We start from the raw sequence: 20,377 nt of genomic DNA on the forward strand, positions 1-20,377 counted from the left end.
TGCAGGCTGATATAACAAAACCACTCCTGGTTTGGGTGAGTAAGCTACACTCCCAACTGTGTTACATTCAAATGGTCTAATATGGATTGGGACTGTGGAAGCTCAAACAGTATTACATGCATTTTGGGATTTTTCTGTTCGTCCAGCCGAAAGTCGAGCCGAGTCCAGATTCAGCCTCATTATAACTGTAACACGTTGTGGGAAGTTTATTTGAACTGCAGTTTGTAAATTATTTATTAATTAGCTTTAGGTTATTGGGATAAAAATAAACTTCAGTGTTACGCCATGTATATTCAGCAGTCTTGATGGTTTAAGTCTGGGAGCTTCTTGTCCCATTTCTTTCTCTATTTTTTCAAGCATGTGGCAGTTTCTGATCCATCATCAGTCTTCGTCTATGTTTTATGAGGTCTACCAGTTAGCGCTGAGGCTGGTGTCTACATGCAGGATGGGGAATTCATCATCGAGGGTTGTTAATGGTCTAAGTAATGATGCATGACTCTGAGCCATCTGAGCAAGATGGTGGTGGTGGTGGGGGGGGGGGGGGGGGGTGAGGATGGCATAATTAATTTGGGAGTGGATGACCTCATAGCAAGAGCAAAGATAATAACCTCACTGTGGTTTCCAACCACTTACTGTACTGTAAAGGTCTTCTTTTTTTTTTTAGAGGCTTTCTGCCTCACTGTTTGAACTTGCCTTTTGTCTCCAAACAGAACCTGAAGGTGAGGAGCCCCAGGGACTGTAAGGACCAGACAGCCAAGAACTCGCTAGAGGGTCAGTCACCAAATATTCAAACATAATATTAATTGAAATATTTATGTTTAAGATATTACATTTCAGTCATACAAACAACTCTACAACTCGATTTCCCCTCTTTCTAATCCACAGCTTTACTATATAAACCAGTGGACAGAGTGACGCGCAGCACATTGGTACTTCACGTAAGTGTGCGGGAGCGCTGACACAGCAATTCTACGTAATATTGTCACTGCAGACTAAAACATGCTATTTTACTGTTTGATGAAAACTCTACGATATATTTGGTCACCATCTCCAAAAACATTTGGGCAAAGAACAATTTCCCGACCTGAGGTTCTTTGAAATAACAACAGTTGCAATGCTGGATCATATTAGATACTGTACGTAACACATTACCGATGAAATCATGGGATGTGTACATATGTTTGCTCACAGTTTCATGTGTGTGGACTTTAAAGTGACACAGAAATACAGGCTTCGTGTTATTATTCTAACGTCTTGTTTCTCCTTTCTCTACTTCCTGTGGGAACTTCTTGTACCACTGCACTGCCAGTTTAGTGTTTTAGCGAAGCTGGCAGCTTAACCTACCGTCTTCATTTTACCATTTATTGCAAGGACTCTCGGTTTGGTTTTTGCATCTATGAAAAAGTAATAACCTATGTTCTGTTTTCAGCGGGGGTGCATTTGAGACATGAACTCTGAGTAAGATGTTGAGTGAACTGTTTGTGCATCAAAGAGCTTAAGTTGGAAAAAAAAAAATGAGGAGCATGCTTGAATGACCAATAGTTACATGTACTCTGCTGTAACTTTTCAGTTGCACATCTGTGTGCATACTGTATATATATATATATACCCAGGTATGTGTGCTTTAATATGCTTGCCTTTGACAGTTAATATTTCTTCATCTGCTTCTGTACTGTAGGACTTGCTTAAACACACGCCCACCAGCCACCCGGACCACCCTCTTCTGCAGGATGCCTTGCGGATCTCCCAGAACTTTTTGTCCAGCATCAATGAGGAGACAACGCCCCGACGCCAGTCTATGACGGTCAAGAAGGGAGAGGTGAGTGTTCAGACAGTTTTTTTTTTGTTATTTGTTGTGTTGCATCTTAAATTGGTTGTTTTATCTGTGGACACAGGACTTTAGTTTAATATCCATGAAACACGCTATAGAAAAAAAAAACATGCCACCTTACATCAGAAAATGCTTTAATTAATTTGATCTCCTTGAGCCTGAACATGCTAATACTGCTCATAAAGACAACAGCAGGAAATAGTTGTGGTATGTTCTCAATGGTCTAATATTACAACACTTATTTTAACCAAAATAAAACACCAAGGTGCTACAAAGTATTTCCTCCACTACAGACAGGTGATGGCAAAGATAATAGTATAACATATATATATGTGTGTGTCAATATGTTTATATATATATATATGTATAGATAGATAGATAGATAGATAGATAGATAGATAGATAGATAGATAGATAGATAGATAGATAGATAGATAGATAGATATGTATATTTGTTGAGCATGATGATGTAATGACCCCTCCCTCTAAATAACCTTGAAGTCACAGTCAAATGAGTGTATGGCTGTAGAGGGGCCACCACCAATCTGAAGCCTAAAGCAGAGCCCATGCCCTTATATGGTCATACCAGGGTTGCGTAGTCGAGGGTGATTCTCTGTTTGCTCTGTGTCTCTCTGGTGGCTTCCCCATCTCTCCATCTCCCCTAAACACACACCGCAAACACACACACACAACCTACCCCCCACTGTCTCTCCCGCACATGAATGGATGCGTCTTGATTGATAGCTTGCGTGACACTGCCGTACATAATGCCTTGTAATGAGCCACCAGTCCGCTCTGACTGGCAGATTCCCAGTTAATTATTCATAAACGGAGGGCAGGAGCGAGCGAACGAAAAGGCTCTGTCGGCTCCTCCCTCCGCTCACAGGGGGGTCGTTACCGCACCCTCCCATACACACACAAACGCACTCTTTTCCTACTCTCTGTTCCATTCACTCTCTCTCTTTCTCTTGCTCTTGTTTGCCTTTGAACATACGTATATACACACACACACACAAACACACACACTTGCCTGCCATACCTCCCCTTCTATCCCCGCAGGCCCCAGTTCCACCCCAGTCTGGCCAGACCTCCACACCAGCCATCAAATATTTATGATGGATACATGAAAGCAGCACATGGAAATCAATGGGGCTCATTATATTCTACCTTACCATAGACACTGTCTATAATATGCCTGAGGTTTTTCTCTGCATTTCACCAACTGAGCTGCAACGTGTTAGAGGCTTCAAAAGACTGTCATTACCTGGAGAAGTTGACAAGCTTAGCATGCAGTGACGAGGAAGGCGCTTAAATCACTGTTATCACTCCTAGTAGAGAATATCTGGCTGAAATGCTGTTTAATACTTATAATTAAATAAAACAATCAAGTTTTCTGGTTCAAACTACCACGTCAGCACACATTCACCCTTCTGGATTGTCGCTCTGCTGATGTGTGTACACATCACCATCAGCGCAGCTCCAGTAGCTAAACTTTTTCTGTGCCGTCAGGACTCAGGCCTCTTATAGTACTGATGGTTTAACTTAGTAAAGGAGTTTCCTTCATAATCCTCTGTTCATGTGATGAACGCTTTCAACACAAATTCGATCATGGCAGAATTTGTGTGGGCAAAATGACATTTATTTTAATTGGCTGCACACGGGGTTCGTAGTAGCTGTTCAAACAATCAGAAACACAGAGTCTCTAAACTTTGGCATGGTGTTGAGTTAAATCCACACTAATGATTGTGGAGTATGGGGAACACATCTGCAACATAACAGGGCAGAAACGTTTAAATAGAAGTTCCCTGCAGTAATCGGTAACCTTTTTTCTATTATTCAATAGTTAAGATCAGAAGAGGTGAAAACTCTTACCCTCCCTGCATACACACGAGCGAGTAACCCGTGGCTTCTTCAGTGGAGGCATGCAGGAGCAGAGCAGCACAAGTGGCCCCCAGAGACCCTGACCCTGCCAGATGATGGGAGGGGACAAACAGAAACTGCTTAATATAAAAGCGAATGATGGCGCTGCCTAAGTCTCAGTTCACCTCCTCGCTCTGCTTTGTTTGCCTTTCCGAAAGATACAGTCCTGGTGCGTGTGTGTGTGTGTGTGCGAGTGTGTATTTCGAGTAGAAAATCATCTACACCCCTTTTTTCTGTGTGTCTTTCTTTCACTGTGTCATCATGCAAACACATCCCCATACACACCACACAAACACACACACACACATACAGCGACAAAACACACAAGCGCAGCGATGCCCCTTCAAGCGTGTATTCTAAATATAAACATGGATCTTTTGTAAATTCATGCCATTACTCGTGCACACGCTCTCAGCGAGGCTCCTCCAGGAGATGGTCAATATTTAATCTGCGTTCTGTGCTGTCAGCGTGCTCTGCCTCGCATCGCTCTCCTTCCTCCACTTTGGTGCTGCTGATGTTCCGGTCAGCTATTTATGAGAAATGGAGAAAGTCACATTTCTCCTACTGGCTTTTCGATATTATGAAAATGTCATCTGATGCGCTGAGACAGCTGGTTTGTTAAGGATGCCTTTTTCCCCCGGTCGCAGAGCAAAGCAGCATCATAAGCACATTTTAGATTCATCAGATTACTGATTTAGAAACAAGCCTTGACTGGAATACTGTATGTCTTCATCCAACAACATTTAGCGAATGTGTCAAACCTTTTCATTCAGTAGACGATTAATAAACTCCTGTGAACAGCGCTGTTATCTGTTGATAAGTACTTCAGCTTCTGATCCAAAAAAGAACATTCAAAATGTCTTAGCTCTGATTGAATCAAGTCTAAACCTCTGAAAAGGGTTTTTGACAAAAGACTTAAACGTGCAGGTTAAACAGATCATTTGTGTCCCTGTGTTGTTGTGTCCTGTCTCCCTTTATCCCTCCACACGATTCCCACTCACTCCCACACAGTTAGATGCCCATAAAATCCCTAATCTAGCTGTTATCCCTCCTTTTATTTTATCTCTTTATCATGGGATCAATAGAGGAGAGGATTACCACTGAAGCTGGATGGGTGGTGTAGTTTCTCAGTGAGTCATTTTTCAAGTCAAGGTCACTTACCTGAACATGAAAACAAATCAAGCAGGTCTTGTGTAACACAAAAAAGCATCATCGACTGACCCTTCATTCTAATCTGTATGAGGTGCCTTCTGTATAATAATCCAACCGAATCTACTGCTGTACCTTCTGTTCAATAATCCAATCAATAAAATAGTCCAATTTAAGAATTTGCTGCTGACTCATCATGATTGTCACAGGAGATTTTAGCTTGTTGGATAACAATGTCGCTCCCAGACATAAGGTTCAAGATTCAAAGCTGCACAGACCATCCACAGAAAAGGAAAAAAAAATACTTGAAGAATAACGTCACACTAGATTTTGAAAGGAGTTAAAATAGCTGCACTGGGCTCTGTGGGCTGAAAGGTATACAATAAGTCTCCTGAAACCTCTGACCACACCCCAGCGTCATGGTAAGGTGTGGTCCAATTGTGACCGTAACCAGCTGTGATGTGGAGTGATACCGCAGTGCCACGTTACGTCACTGTTAACACAGGGTCACGAAAAAGCAACTTGTCACCACTAGTTGGAGAGGCAAGGCAGATTATTAGACTGGGCTCTTTGAATAGTTAAATAGAAGTTAGAAGATAAGAGTACAATCAGAAGAAAGAAAGAAAGAAAGTAATATACATAAAAATTACAAAAAATTACAACAAAAGTCTAATGTTCAGCAGTAGTGCAGCCGAATGGCTTGCCTCTAGCGCCACCATGAGGTTGACATTTTCATCCACGGTGTCCAGGCGATGAATCCTAATAACTTTGGTGATCACCTGACTTTTCATCTAGCAGCTCCAGCAGACTAAAGTTTTTATATTCCAGTTTCAAATTTCACTTTCCCCAAACAGTACTTTGGTTTATGATCAAACACCTGGAAAACGAATCACATTCCCATCAGCCGTGTGTTGGCATGCTAATGTATTAAAACTAAGATGGTGAACATGGTTTTTATTATACCTTCTAAATATATTAACGTTGTCATTGTGAGCATGTTAGCATGCTGATAGATTCACACAGAGCTGCTAGCATGGCAGTAGACGCCTATGTCTCTATATGTGTTTTTTCATTTATTGCTTATAAAAGTTGAATCCCTACATACTGTATTTGTTTTATTAATGCATGTGGGTTATATGTGATTTAAACCTTGAATCTTCATATTGCTGCGCCCAACTGGAACCATGTAGACTTGACTGTGATGTAAAGATCAGTTTGCTGTATACCGATGGTGCATTGGGGCTTTTAACAAGCATGCATTGCTTCATAGTATCCCCAGTATTCCTCATTCCCACAGTTTAATGTTGTGTCTGAGCAGTGTGCCAAAACTGAGAGTGGCAGTGTGACTGAGGACGCATTCAAACTACTGTACAGTACACATCCTAAATATAGACTGACGTGACAGGATGTAGATTGACAGAAGTGAGGCAAGATGGAGCCTTGGTTTATATCCTAGTTGGTAAAATATCCTCCATTACATGTGGATTGTGTCGTTCCCATGTCATCTACTTCCCAAAACCCAAAGATGGAGACTGAATGCTGAACATGTAAAGGAAATACTTACCAGAGACTCATTTCAACACATCCTAGTCTGTGCTACAACACAAACCGGATCAAAGAAATTATAGCGGGACCATAGGGAAGAGGAAGGAGTGATTTGAACAGTGAAGACAGTTCTCTTATGTGGAATTTCATCATCTTGTTGTTTGCGCACTGACAGATGTAGCATCCCATTTGCCACCAGCGACAAATGCCAGACAGAAAGCTGAGAGTTATCTATCACAGGCCGCCATCATGGCAGGTGAATAATTACATCCACCTGTGGGAAATAAATTTCTATTAGATTCTTATTGTGGGGATCAGAATATGATTTTTAGTCAGCTGTAGGCTTTCTTTTCCGTGTGTGTGTGTGTGTGTGTGTGTGTGTGTGTGTGTGTGTGTGTGTGTGTGTGTGTGTGTGTGTGTGTGTGTGTGTGTTAGATCACTGCAGAGGAGCTGCTTTAGTGACGTGTCACATGGTTTGGTATCAACACTAAGAAAACTGCAGTATGACTATTGCAGTGGGAGCAACTTTCTCTCTCTCTCTCTGTGACTTCTTCTTCTCTCTCTCCATTTTCTTTCCTTTCGCTGACACATTCTCTCCGTCAGGCTCTCATTTCTCTGTCTTTCTCACCTTCCCTGCACCCTCTCCGTCATGCACAAACGCTAACACTGTGTGACACAGCATGAGCCTCCTCTCTGCCAGCAGATGTCCAGTCAGGCTTTGTAAGCACACGTTTGCATCAGCTCCACTTCAGTGTGTTCTGGCAGTGACAGTAACTGTGTGTTCATGATGGAGGGGACAGGTGGGTGAGGACACCAGGAGGAAGATAAGGATGTAGGGGTGGCCTGTAGATAAGAAATACAGTTTTCTAGCAGATCTTGGTGAATAAACCTACTTTCTGATTTGTTTGGCTGGGAGAGCAGCAGCAGATGGACCGTAAAATCCTTTATCTTTGCACATTGTTAATGTTATAGTGTTGTTAGCTAGCAAGGCTCACTCTTTAACGTTAAGGTAAACTTTGTTAAATTCATTGCTGCTCGTCATATCTTCAATTAAAACAACAATTTCGGGTAATTACACAAATAACTACGTGCAACCAAGCTAAATATCCAATCAATGTGGGTGAAATCTGCATGAAACTTAGAGAATAAACCAAATTCAGGGGAAACTTGAAAAATAAAGCTCATCTTTGACCGCTGAAAACAGATTTGTTCATACAATTATATAATTTGTGCAACCCTAAGAATGAAACTAACAGAATTTATCCAAGACGGGTTGAATCAAGTGAGACTGGACTTGGTTGTAGATACTTGAATCCGTCACCAAGAGGCTTCTTCAGCTCTGACTGACTGGTGGGGAGTCCCAGGTATTTAACCTCTGTGGGGTCATTATCGGGACCATTGTTTGAGTGGGCTCTGAAGACTGTTTTTGCAACCTCCCTCCCATCAGTCAGTCAGAACTGAAGAAGTCTGTTGGATGAGAGCATCAAGCACCTACAGCCATGTCCAGTTACCCTCAGTCCAAACTTCTTGGATAACCATGACCTGAATGACTGGGAATCTTCACAGACAACCACAGAATTTCATTTTATGCTCTTATACTTAACAACCAACCGTTCGTACCTGTCTTATACCCCGTACCACCAGTAAAACCAGGGGCATGAGCATGTAAATGAACCATTAACTATTAAGTTGTGGTTTAACATTTGTCTGCTCACTGTGTCTGTTCCAAGTCCATTCTTCGAAATGTGTTTTCTGCTTTGGAAAATGACATCACTGCCCCCTTTTGGCAAATTGCAGTATTACACATCTCATTACATAGTCTGACGTCAGTAATCAGTCCCAGGGTTCCAAACATCACTCTTCCTTTTCCCCCCATCACCGGGACATTGATGATAACGCCAGAATATAACAAAATAATCTATCAGTTTGATCAACGTTATTCAACGCTAAACCCTGCAAACCTTTTGGGTAATAATTTGGTTATCATTCAATAAACATTAGTAGGTTGCACATGAGCTTTGTCTCTGACAGTTTCTGATGATGGTGCAGCAAGTAAAGCTAAAGTCCAGCCTCCTTCTCTCCCTCCTCTCCTCTACACTGTTCTTTGCCTCAATGTCTCCTTCAAGTTTCACACTGTTAGAACAGGATTGGGAGTCTGGGAGGAGAGGAGGAGCGATAAAGCTTTTGGATGCAGCGCAAACACAAAGACTCTGCGAACTGACTGTGTCCTGTCCACAGAATATAACAGATTTGTTACTGTGACTCATAAAAATGTCTCATCGCTGATATTATATGCTGTTTTTCCTCACTGTAGAGAGTAAGCTTTTTTTTTTTTTTTGCCTGTTTTTTAACTGTTATGATATTAACGCCAAAAGGTTTTTGTTACTGATCCACCACTGTTGTCTGTTGTCTGTTGTCTGTTGTCTGTCTGTTGTCGCCACAGAACCGGCAGCTGCTGAAGGACAGTTTCATGGTGGAGTTGGTGGAGGGAGCCAGGAAGCTGCGACATGTCTTCCTCTTCACAGATCTGCTGCTCTGCGCCAAACTGAAAAAGCAGATTGGAGGGTAAGAAACATGACGGGTTTTGTGTCTTGCTCTCTGGGAGCTAGAGTGACTCCAACTGCAAAATACAGCAAAATCTTTAATCTTATGTGATTACAGTTCGAAATGAATGCTACTGAAACATGTATGTCTTCAGTTGAAAACCCCAATTCACAGGTCAGAATTAAATCTCTTAGACCTGAAATGACCAAAAATGTTTGTAAAAATAATTAATTAACTAAAGTAGAATACAAACCAAAATGAATGATTATTAAAGACCCTCTGATACAGCACAATGGCAGTATCAGTTTTCAAGTTTAAGTTTGAAATTAAAGTTCACACAACAGAGAGCTCTGCTGCTTTAAGTCCATTTCACTGATCTTGGAGGCAGTTAAGGTACAGAACAAAATATCAGACAAGAAGAAATCTTGTAAGCACTAGAATGAGTCATCACCACATATTTGACATCTATAAGAGAATCCTCGATGGGTTTCATAAAGTCATCAAAATATTACAATTTGTAAAACTCATTGTCATTCAAAGTAAGATTTTCCTCAAGATGACAGCCAAGAATTATTGCCCAATTTTCTCACTTGACTCTCTTTTTTTTTTTCCTCTCTTCACGCTGCCTCCTCTGTCAACTCATCCCCATTTTTATCCATCATCATCAACCCGCTCCTCCTGTCATACCTCCCTCACATCCCTGTTTTTCCACTCTACCTTTCACCATCCATCCCGTCATTTTCCCCCTTCCTCCTGCCACTGCAGAAAAAATCAGCAGTACGACAGTAAGTGGTACATCCCCCTGACTGAACTGACCTTCCAGGGCCCCGAGGAGACCGAACCACTTACCATCCCCCAGGTCCCCGATGAAGAGCTCGACGCCATGAAGGTCAAAATCTCACACCTCCGCAGTGAGATTCAGAGAGAGAAGGTAGCGCTCATACGCACTCGTCCAAATCTATGGGCACGGATTCCATGTTTGATTCTCTCACTTTAATTAAAACTCAAAAATGGTTTGTGAATTGTCAGGCTCTCACACCACAGCAGGGATTTGTATCAAGGTACACGCACCAATTGTTTTCCCCTCTTTGATTTCAGAGAGCCAACAAGGGTTCAAAAGTCATCGACCGTCTCAGGAAGAAGCTGTCCGAACAGGAGTCTCTCCTCCTGTTAACATCTCCGAGTATGCCCCTCCGAGTCTACAACAAGAACGGCAAGGTGGTGACGCTCTCCATCTTAAACCGCCCCTGTTTCCTCATTCTCCTTTTTTCATCGTCATTTCTGCCCTATCATCACCCTCCTCCTGCCCTTTGTACGCTCCTCTCCATATTTCATCTGTTCTTTTCATTTTACTGCTTTTTTTTTGTCGTCCTCCACTTCATTACCAGCACAATATTCCCTCGCTGATCTTCCTTAAGATTAATTCTCCTTGATCTGTCTTCTACTCAGACTTTATGTATGAGTACAGAGCTGTTGCTTTATGAAATCTTACATCTGTTTAAGCTGGCTGAATGAGAATGTAAAACTTCAGCATTTTAAATTTGGAGTTTCTATATTTGCACAGATAATGTGCAGATGTGTCCTCTTAATGTTTCATTCTGCTTCAGAAATAACAGCCTTTTTTTTTTCCTGTGGGTTCATATTTCAGAGTTACGGTTTCCTGATTTCTTCTGACTATGAACGTGCGGAGTGGAAGGAGATCATCAAAGAACAGCAGAAGAAATGTAAGTGTCCCAGAAATGTCATGTTGAACAATGTTCATTGTGAAAAAAATATCTTAGGCACTTGACACATTTTAAAACAAAATCTAGATACATGTACATTAGAAACTTCTACTCCAAGAACCTTGTAATGGAGAAACAGACACCAAAGTTTTGGCCTCAGGAAAACACAGAGAAAACCCAATAAGATACGTGCTCTTTGTGATCTACGATGTCATTTACCGTCTAAATATATTGTCTCCCCTCAAGGTTTTAAAACATCCTCCTTGACTTCCATGGAGTTGCAAATGTTAACCAGCTCCTGCGTCAAACTGCAGACCGTCCACCACATTCCACTCAGCATCAATAAAGAAGGTGAGGTGTGAAGTTTTGTGTTTGAAAGTTTTTTTCCGAAATATAGTTCTTCCTGAAAGCAGTCACGATAGCATTTAGTGTGTTTGGATGTTGGATTTAGTAGAAATTCCACAGGAACATTAGAAGTGTGTTTGTGTTTTCATGGTTGTATGGCATCTCTGTTGTTAATCAAACATTGTCAAAAAAATAAATAAATTGCTCTGGAAAGAAATGATAATGATAAATCATTGTGGGTAAAATGAGGATGAAAAGTACAAAGAGATTTAAGCCACATTTTATTCTGTACAGTGCAGTTTTATTGCTTCCTTCCATGTCTCATTCTGCTCCAAAACAAACAGAGATCTGCATGCTTTTCTAATCCCTCCTCACTGTCTTTTTTTCTTTTCTTTTTTTTCTTTCTCTCTCTCTACTCGCTGACTGTTTTTCCAGAGGATGAATCCCCCGGTCTCTGTGGGTTCTTGAATGTAATCGTCCACTCCGCCTCCGGCCTCAAACAGAGCTTGAGTGAGTCATTCACCTTTAGCCTTCATGCAAACAACAGAAAATGCAGATCAAATCAGACAAAATGAGTTCCTGAGAGAGAAAGGGAGAGAGAGCTCAACTTTAATGTGACCATGGAGTTTTCTTTCTGGTGGAAACTTTTGGAATTTCTGTGTTTCCTGTCAAATTTACTTTCATTTTAGGTTCGACTTTCAAGTTTCACCGCTTGAATAACTGGTTGATTTGTAGGACTTCACAAGTATCTCTTTAGCTGCTGGTTTGGTATATTTGCTGGATTGCATATATCTAATGAATGGACATACATGTTTGAAAGAATGAATGACTCATTCCTAATTTGCTGATCTAGTTCTGGGGATAACATTGAACATTCTGCCAGTTCAGTTGCTAATGCAAGGCATTCACAAAGAACATTTCAGTAGCCATATCAATCTTTAATCTTTTCAATCCTGTCCTCTCTGTCAGATCTCTACTGCACATTGGAGGTGGATTCTTTTGGCTTCTTTTCAAATAAAGCCAAGACGAGAGTGTATCGATACACCACTGAACCCAAATGGAACGAGGTAGGAGACTGGTTTTTAATATACACATGCAACTCTACATATTCCCAGTTGGGATGAGAAGGAGTTTTGGTGCAGTTTACGCTGCCTGTCATGTATCTGACATCTGGTCCTGTAATCAGTTAGCTGTCCATCTCTGAGTAATGACAAGATGTTTAACAGAACCCACACCGAGCATCTGCTCTCCCTGCAAACATATACCAAACACACACACACACACACACATACACATGCATACCGCATACGCATGCAAGCACGTGAACATGTATGCATTAATGACACAGCTGGATATGTGAGGTTAGCACTACAGAGGAACAAGAAGCTTTGAGACACAGTCAGTGGACGGGTTCATCTGCAGCACAGTGTGACCCAAAGACTCTTTGAGGATTTTGCTCAGCAAAGTGGAAATAATATCAGCTAATGAGGAGCTGCTGGTGATGACTCACATCTGTCCAAATGCTAAGTGAACCAACACAGTGTGGGCCTCAGAACGATGTGCAAACCATATGCAGAGAGCTCCCTTACATAATTACAGGGAATGTTGGTCAACTGTGCTCCTGTGGTGGGATGTATGGATTAAAATATACTGGTGTTTCTGGAGGTATAATCTCTTGTTTGTCATTATCTTTGTCATTCCTGTTGTTATTCCTGTCTCCGCGCTTGTCTTTTTTTTTTTTTTTTTTGCAAATGAATCTTCTCACAACAGATGTTTTTTTTTTTTTTTTTTTTCTTCCCCTCAGGAGTTTGAGATTGAGCTGGAGGGCTCTCAGACCCTGAGGCTGCTCTGTTACGAGAAGTGTTACAACAAGACCAAGCAGAACAAAGAGGATGGAGAGAGCACAGACCGCATCATGGGGAAAGGACAGATCCCGGTATGACATGACGTCACCACCACCACCAACACCCCCCACACACACCCCCACCCCCTCACTTCTCCATTTAGCAGACATACTATGATTCATTGCTGATAGGCAGTTATGTCACCACCACTGCCACAAAACATGAAATGCATGTTATTGCTCAGTGAATGACTGAGTGTGCATCACGTAGCAATTGGCTGATTAGATTAATTACCCTAATATATAATGGTGAGCTAGGGGTTGGTTAAATGGAGAAAAACATCTGTTCAGTGCCCGTCAGTGAGTGTAATTTCTCCTGCTCAGTTAAGATTTACACACTGAAGCGAGGGAATGTTCCGCAGTTTTTCTTTTTTGATAGACTGACACAAAGCTTTACTTTTCATGCCACTGATTCATCGTTTCGCTGCCAGGTTTTAGGTGCTTAAAACATTCATCACAGTCCAGGGTCTGTAATGGGTATTGAGCAACAGCGATGCCATCCTGCACAGGTGGAAGATACATCAATACTGTCAAGTGTTCTGTCCATAAAAATGTCAAAATTCTGGTTACACTCCCAGAAACAAAACAAACACAGACACTGTCCAGAGGAGTCTGGCCATGGGATTGACAGATTGCGTGTTTATAGCAGATTTAGATAGAAGGTGATTAGGTTGCCAAGATGAAGCCAGCCTGCAGCATAATGCCAAGTGTCACTCAGGAGAAAGACAAAAATGCTGCAGGGAGAGACAGAAAGATTTAGCCTGAAATACGAGTCTCTGCTTTGATCCTCGGCCACCAAAAACATCCTTTTCTTGCTCCTCCAACCCCCAGCATGGCAGGTGTGTCTGTGTGTGTGTGTGTGTGTGTGTGTGTGTGTGTGTGTTGTGTGTGTGTGTGTGTGTGTGTGTGTGTGCACATGTGATATGGACACTGCTGTAAGCTTCTTTCGCTTTACACCCACAAAAACTCACAAACCGATCTCCTCTCAGCATCTGAAACACATGAAATAGCCTATTTTCTTATGCCTGCACTGTTTCAGATGAGTTTCAATGAATGGCTCATTGAAAACAATGGTGTAACAGTATCTGCATGTTGTGTCACACTGTATGCATACTAAATTCATAACAGCAGTCTTCAGTTTGTCCAGTCTGTATCCTGAACACTTTGTTCAAATTGGAGCAGACAATCTACATTTGGACAAGTCTCCTCAAGCTGCTCATTGTCTGCCAGACTGTGAGTTACGGTCACATGCTCCACCTAGTGGTTCCTCTGGTAATCCTGTGACAATGATCACCTCCTGGCAGATGATGTCATTCCAGACAAACCACCCGGAGTGGTGAGAAAGTTGTTGAGCAGGATTTTCATAAATCCAAGGCAAGAAACAGCCGCTCCTGTCTTCAGCAGAAGCCACAGCGGCCGATAAATCCCACATTTTACCATCTAGTTTTACTGTTTTACCACTGCCACATTGTTAACGGCTCAAACTTAATACATGAGTGTATTGTAATCCTTGCTTTATATGAAGTCCCCCCCCCCCCCCCCGTATGACTAAGAGTGTAAGCAACAATTGAATGTGAAATTATTTTTAATAGTATTATAATCTTATAACAATGAAAGCAGTAAAATTTAACAATCTTTTTTACATCGTTTCGGACCCTTTGTTTCTTAAATATTCACATTCCTCTTAGGTGTAGGCCTGTCTCCATTTTGATGTGCTGTGTTGTAAACTCTTCCTGCTCGTACGTTTGGCTTCGTCTCAGCATTTAATAGGGTTTAGGTTTCACAGAGCTGTGATTTATTGGTAAATAATATGTGGTTAACCAGCACTGGGCTGAGGGCTGGAGGAGATAAAATCATGTTTGTTTGGCCAAAAACTTGAGCTCTTCAAACATTTTTATCGGGAAGCAAGAGGAGCTCTTTCGGCCTCGCTGTTTTTTAGTGGAATGTAATTCTGTGTCGATAAATGGCTCAAACCAAAGAGCGCTCTCACCAGTGAAAGATTCAGTTATGAGAAACATGATCCAGCTTCGCACGCAACCAGATGGGGCTTAGCCTAGGTAAACATACAACGTGAAGTATACTGTGTTTGTGTTTGTGTGTCTGTGTCTGTGTCTGTGTCTGTGTGTGTGTGTGTGTGTGTGTGTGTGTGTGTGTGCGTGCGTGCGTGCGTGCGTGCATGTTTTTGTGTGTGTGTGTGTATGTGTGTTTGTTTGCTTCGTTATGTCAGATGTGTGTATGTGTGTGTGTGTCTGTACCCACCTTTTATTGCCCCAGATGGCTTGTCTCTGTAGATTTGAGTGTGAACTTACTCTCTTTAAACAAATAATATTTTCAAAAAAAAACAGTAAAGGGAAGTGACTCAACAGTAAAACACCTTTGAAAACATTCCACTATAACAGAGGGAAGATTTGATGCAGTTATAACTTAATGCACTGCTATTCAGACATAAGAGAGCGGTACATAAATAAGGCAACAGTATGTGAAGATAACTAAGCAAATAAACATTAGAAAAAATAATGTAGCCGTAGTGGTTGATGAGAAAATAGTGACAATCTTCCGTAAGAAATCATAAAAGATTTTTTAGATACACTTCAGACACTAGATCATTTGAACAGTTTACTAATCGTGATCTTATTGGATCAACAGCTGTTTGAATGTGACCTATTATCGCCAGCATCATGGTGTGGATGTGATGAAATATGTTTATAGTTCAAATGAAATAACGTATATTGTCCTTTTGTGTTGCATCCACTAAGCTTGACCCTCAGACTCTCCAAGGCAAAGACTGGCAGAGAACAGTCATTCCCATGAACGGGGTGAGTCCATCACATTAATCAGACCTTTTCCACCACATTGGTGCATTTTCTACTTTTGTACCCTGTTCAGCAGTTAAATACTCAAATAATGTGTCACTATTTGCTCCAGTACAGCCTTACATTCATATTATAGCAGCACATAGCAGTGAGGAATATTCTAAACCATTTCCAGGATGTGGTTTAGTAGTTTATTTCTGTGAAGTCTACACCTGGTTTGAACATGTGAGGATTTCCTCAAGATCGTGGAAAGCTATAGCAGATGGATTTTAGGCTTGTAGACTGGATTCACACTGTAAACCTGTTGTAACTCTCAGCCCTTTTTTCCCGTGTCAGATTGAGGTTAAACTCTCCATGAAGTTCACCAGCCGAGAGTTCAGCCTGAAGAGGATGCCCTCGCGGAAACCTATGGGTGTGTTTGGAGTCAAGATCTCCACAGTGACCAAGTGAGTTGACATTTAAATAGACAGAAGCCACCCAATTACAGACTAATTATCTCGCCACCTCTACTGTTTACCTCCAAACTATTGTCCTTACTTCTATCAGGAGTCATGGGCACATTCATATTCTTCAGTGCCCTTCCTAGGGGCTCGATTTTAGGCCTCTTTTTCTTTTATGCTCGTTATCTTTTTGTTTCTTTCCTCATATCCCACAATGTTATGCTGATGGCGCAGTTTGTCATGTCTTTTACTGTACTTTGTTTGCCTAGCTGACATCTCCAGTTGGATGGATGATTGTCCTTCACCAGGACTGTGGCTCTTTATAAGAAACAAATTGTTACTCTCTCATCAGCATTAAAAAAAATCCACATTATCCTCTTTACGGACTGCCAAGTGTCTCTGAGTCTTATCCTTAACTGTAGCATGCTCTTCCTCATCCAGAACTTAGCATTTAGAACATTAATTAACAAGTCTAAGTATCTAGAGACATGATAGCTGCAGCTAAATATTAGCATCACGTGCTAACAACCTCACAGTGACAATGCTAACATACTGACTTTTAGCAGGTATAATATCTGCATCTTCACCGCCTTGGTTTAGCTAACACTTGTTAGTTAGCACTAAACACAAAGCACAGCGGAGGCTCATAGGAATGCCATAAGTATTGACACTATTTGGTGCTAAAAGTATTGGAAATATTAAGATAATGATGATGGTGCTAGGTGAAAGGTTCAGGGATCACCAAAGTTATTACATTTCATCTCGAGGGGAACATGAATAGCTGTAAATGCTCAAATTTCATGGCAACCCATCCAGTAGTTGATGTGCCATTTCTCTCAAAACCACAAATGTCAACCTGAGTCAGGGGATCTTTTATTCAGAGTCATTAGGATACATAATCATGAAATCACCATCTAATACCATCTAATAGTTGTTCAAATATTTCAGCCTAGAACAAAGTAGTGGGCCAAGACACAGACTTGAGAGTTTCCTTCCCGAAAGCCATGTCTGGCGCAAGGCTAAAAATCATGTATATGTTACATTATTTATATTATTTTCCACAGTAAAACATAATATGTAGATTGATTTTCTATCCTCCAGACTCCCTTTTATTTCCTGAGAAATAAAAATCAATTTTCAGAGACTACGCAGTTAAATGTTTGTTTATCGTGAACACTTAGTCGCTTTAATTTCTTTGGTCGAAGGAAGTAGAAAAAAAGGAGGAGGCGGACAGAAGGGAAAGGGGGAGAAAGCATGTAGGCCTCGTGGAAGCATCAGTGTTTCGCTTGTTTGCTGTTGTTGCTGATCACTGACATTACTGAGGATTAAAGATAACAAGTGGGTTAACTAGATTTACCGGACAAAATCAATTAGCATTGTAGATTTAAAAAAAACCATTTCAACAGAAACACAAGCAAAGAGCCAGAGGCATTACGAGGCCTTCCAGTAATCACAGCAGTGCAAAAGCTATTTCTCCTGCATTTTGCCCTTTTTGTCACAATAAACAAGACATTTTGTGCCTCATCATTGATTTCAGTACTGATGCTAGTAAGTGTTTTACATAATATAAAAGGCTTGCTTGTGGTCATTGACATTTGTGTTTCCCTCTCTGTAGGCGAGAGCGCTCCAAGGTTCCCTACATCGTCCGGCAGTGCCTAGAGGAGATTGAAAGGAGGGGTATGGAGGAGGTGGGCATCTACCGAGTGTCAGGGGTGGCCACTGATATTCAGGCCCTGAAGACGGCCTTTGATACCAGTGAGTACAGCCTTTGTCTATGTACAGTGCATCCTCTGCGCAGGTTTTATGTAATAAAGCCTTTAAAATAAAATCTGTCATGTTGCCACTTGTAGAAGTGGCCCATATTTCTGTTAAAATCCAGTTTCATTCTCCATGGAGCAGTTCCAGTTTTAATCCCCTTGTACCCCTTGTATACCCAGGAAGTATCTTGATGGAATTCTAAAAGAACTTTACATCTGATAGATTTATAGGTGATAGCACTAAAATTCAATTGCTTTAGCATATGTGCGGTATTTACAATTTATACTACTCCATATTGTGGTTATAATACTGCAACTGCCATGCATTTCTAGGGAAGAAAGCTGAGAGGATACATTGACCATCGCTGCAAGGAAATCCTTTTTCTAATCGTTCTATCTCTATTGATCAGCTGATCATTATTGTAGCTCTGAGAGTTTGTCACAATGAGGCATTTTCTCCGGTGTGAAATGATTAACAGGGTTTATAGACTAACAGATTTATTACTTTTGCATTTGCATTATATGTGGCTGTATGTACAAATGAATGTACAGTATCTTTTGTGTAGTGGGTGAGATCTCCTTCTGATGTGACACTGACCAGTAACAGGGCGACTGCCTGCTTGTGCCGAGGTGTTTCCCTGCCTTGTCACTTCTCTTTGTCGTCTCTCAGCCTCCTGACTTCATGTTGTTGCCGTCTGCTTCTCCTGCAGATAATAAAGATGTGTCAGTGATGATGAGTGAGATGGACGTCAATGCCATCGCCGGGACCTTGAAGCTGTACTTCAGAGAGCTGCCAGAACCTCTTTTCACTGATGAGCTCTATCCCAACTTTGCAGGCGGCATCAGTAAGTCAATGGGCTGTTGACATAATCGATAATCGACACACAGCTTTGTTATTAGTTAAATAAACAATCAACAATCAATCACTAATCATTAGTGGTTGTATATATAAAAACCCCTTTATTTTCTTCCCTTCAGCCCTGTCTGATAGTGTGGCCAAAGAGAGCTGCATGTTGAACTTACTGCTGTCGCTGCCAGAACCCAACCTGGTCACATTCCTTTTCCTTTTGGATCACCTGAAGAGGTATGAACAACTTAATACACATGTGCTTGTGTAATATGAAGACATGAATGTGCAAATACACACACACTGAGAGAGACAGGAATACGGATACATGCAAAACAAAAAGAAAAAAAGCTGTATAGGAAGTGCATTTAATGACAGTCACACAAAATAGATACGCTAAGATCCCAGAACGACTTTAATTTAATTTAAGACTGGTTCTTATAATGTTAAAAACTTGCAATTTAGCCCAGTTTATCTCAGTGTCACTTCAGGACGACGCACTGTTTTCAAGGTGGTGTGAGGTAGTGTGCAGTGTTCATCTCAGTGGCTTGGCTCACTGGTGCTGGTCTTATACTATTACAGCAAAAGCAGTCACTATTGTGTTATGTCATTTAACTGCAACAGCAAAATGTCTTCTGGTTACCATGGTGACTTCGAATGACAAAAGGCTCCAACGTTATGTGAGCACCAACAATGCCCACATCTGTTTAAAAGCATTGCACGAGTATGTGATGGATGGTGCAAGGATATAGCTCGATTATCAAGAGCATTGGAAAATGTTCAGTCATAAGGAAACAATTTCTCACTCACTGTTACATTAAATATAGTAATAAATGGTGAATGTTGTCCATCACAATGTCCCAGAACCCAAGATCGGGCCTTTGAATACTTTGTTTTTTCCAACCAACAGTTCGATACAAAAATAGATTTGCTTTTCAATTATATAAAGCAAAGAAAAGCAGAAAATCCTGATATTGGCGAAAGTAGCAAATGTTTGGCATTTTCAGTTAATAAATAACTGAAGTGATCAATGGATAAAAACATTGTTTGATTTTCTGTCTAGACACTAATGAAGGTTGGGAAATTAATGGTTTTTCAGGAATTCAAAACAGGAAGCTCTGACTGCTGTCACCTGCATTGTCCCCAAAATGTCAATGTGAAAATAAGCCAGGCCTGATTTACTGTCAACAGAATGACACTGAATCCTACCTAGAGTGGACAACTGTCCTTTTCTGTCCTAGAAACGTTTTTCTTCAGGAATTAGGACGTTTAGCGTCTCTGATATTCACATAATTTCATACTCAAAACACAACTCCATCACTGCACATTAACATCAGCTGCATCGGGTCTTGTCCTCTATATACATCACTTACGGACCTCCTGTTCCTCTCCCCAGGGTGGCAGAGAAGGAAAGTGTCAACAAGATGTCTCTCCACAACCTGGCAACGGTGTTCGGGCCAACTTTGCTCAGGCCCGCCGAGAAGGACAGCAAGATCCCCACTAACCCCACGCAACCCATCAGCATGGGGGACAGCTGGTCCCTGGAAGTTATGGCACAG

General features: G+C 41.3%; 1 protein-coding gene across 1 annotated transcript in view; it reads left to right on the forward strand.

The window, feature by feature from the left end:
• The window catches only part of bcr (BCR activator of RhoGEF and GTPase), an 86,065-nt gene that overhangs the window by 61,334 nt on the left and 4,354 nt on the right, over positions 1-20,377 (forward strand). The window contains exons 6-22 of the mRNA XM_056403905.1: positions 711-771; positions 886-938; positions 1,679-1,819; positions 8,889-9,010; positions 9,755-9,920; positions 10,088-10,207; positions 10,638-10,713; positions 10,960-11,064; positions 11,494-11,568; positions 12,028-12,125; positions 12,863-12,994; positions 15,718-15,777; positions 16,111-16,220; positions 17,830-17,969; positions 18,682-18,816; positions 18,950-19,055; positions 20,215-20,377. Of these exons, the coding sequence (XP_056259880.1) occupies positions 711-771; positions 886-938; positions 1,679-1,819; positions 8,889-9,010; positions 9,755-9,920; positions 10,088-10,207; positions 10,638-10,713; positions 10,960-11,064; positions 11,494-11,568; positions 12,028-12,125; positions 12,863-12,994; positions 15,718-15,777; positions 16,111-16,220; positions 17,830-17,969; positions 18,682-18,816; positions 18,950-19,055; positions 20,215-20,377 (1,863 nt within the window). The remainder of the gene's footprint in view (positions 1-710; positions 772-885; positions 939-1,678; positions 1,820-8,888; positions 9,011-9,754; positions 9,921-10,087; positions 10,208-10,637; positions 10,714-10,959; positions 11,065-11,493; positions 11,569-12,027; positions 12,126-12,862; positions 12,995-15,717; positions 15,778-16,110; positions 16,221-17,829; positions 17,970-18,681; positions 18,817-18,949; positions 19,056-20,214) is intronic.

This window comes from Seriola aureovittata, chromosome 18 (assembly GCF_021018895.1).
Source record: "Seriola aureovittata isolate HTS-2021-v1 ecotype China chromosome 18, ASM2101889v1, whole genome shotgun sequence".
NCBI classification, from domain to species: Eukaryota; Metazoa; Chordata; class Actinopteri; order Carangiformes; family Carangidae; genus Seriola; species Seriola aureovittata.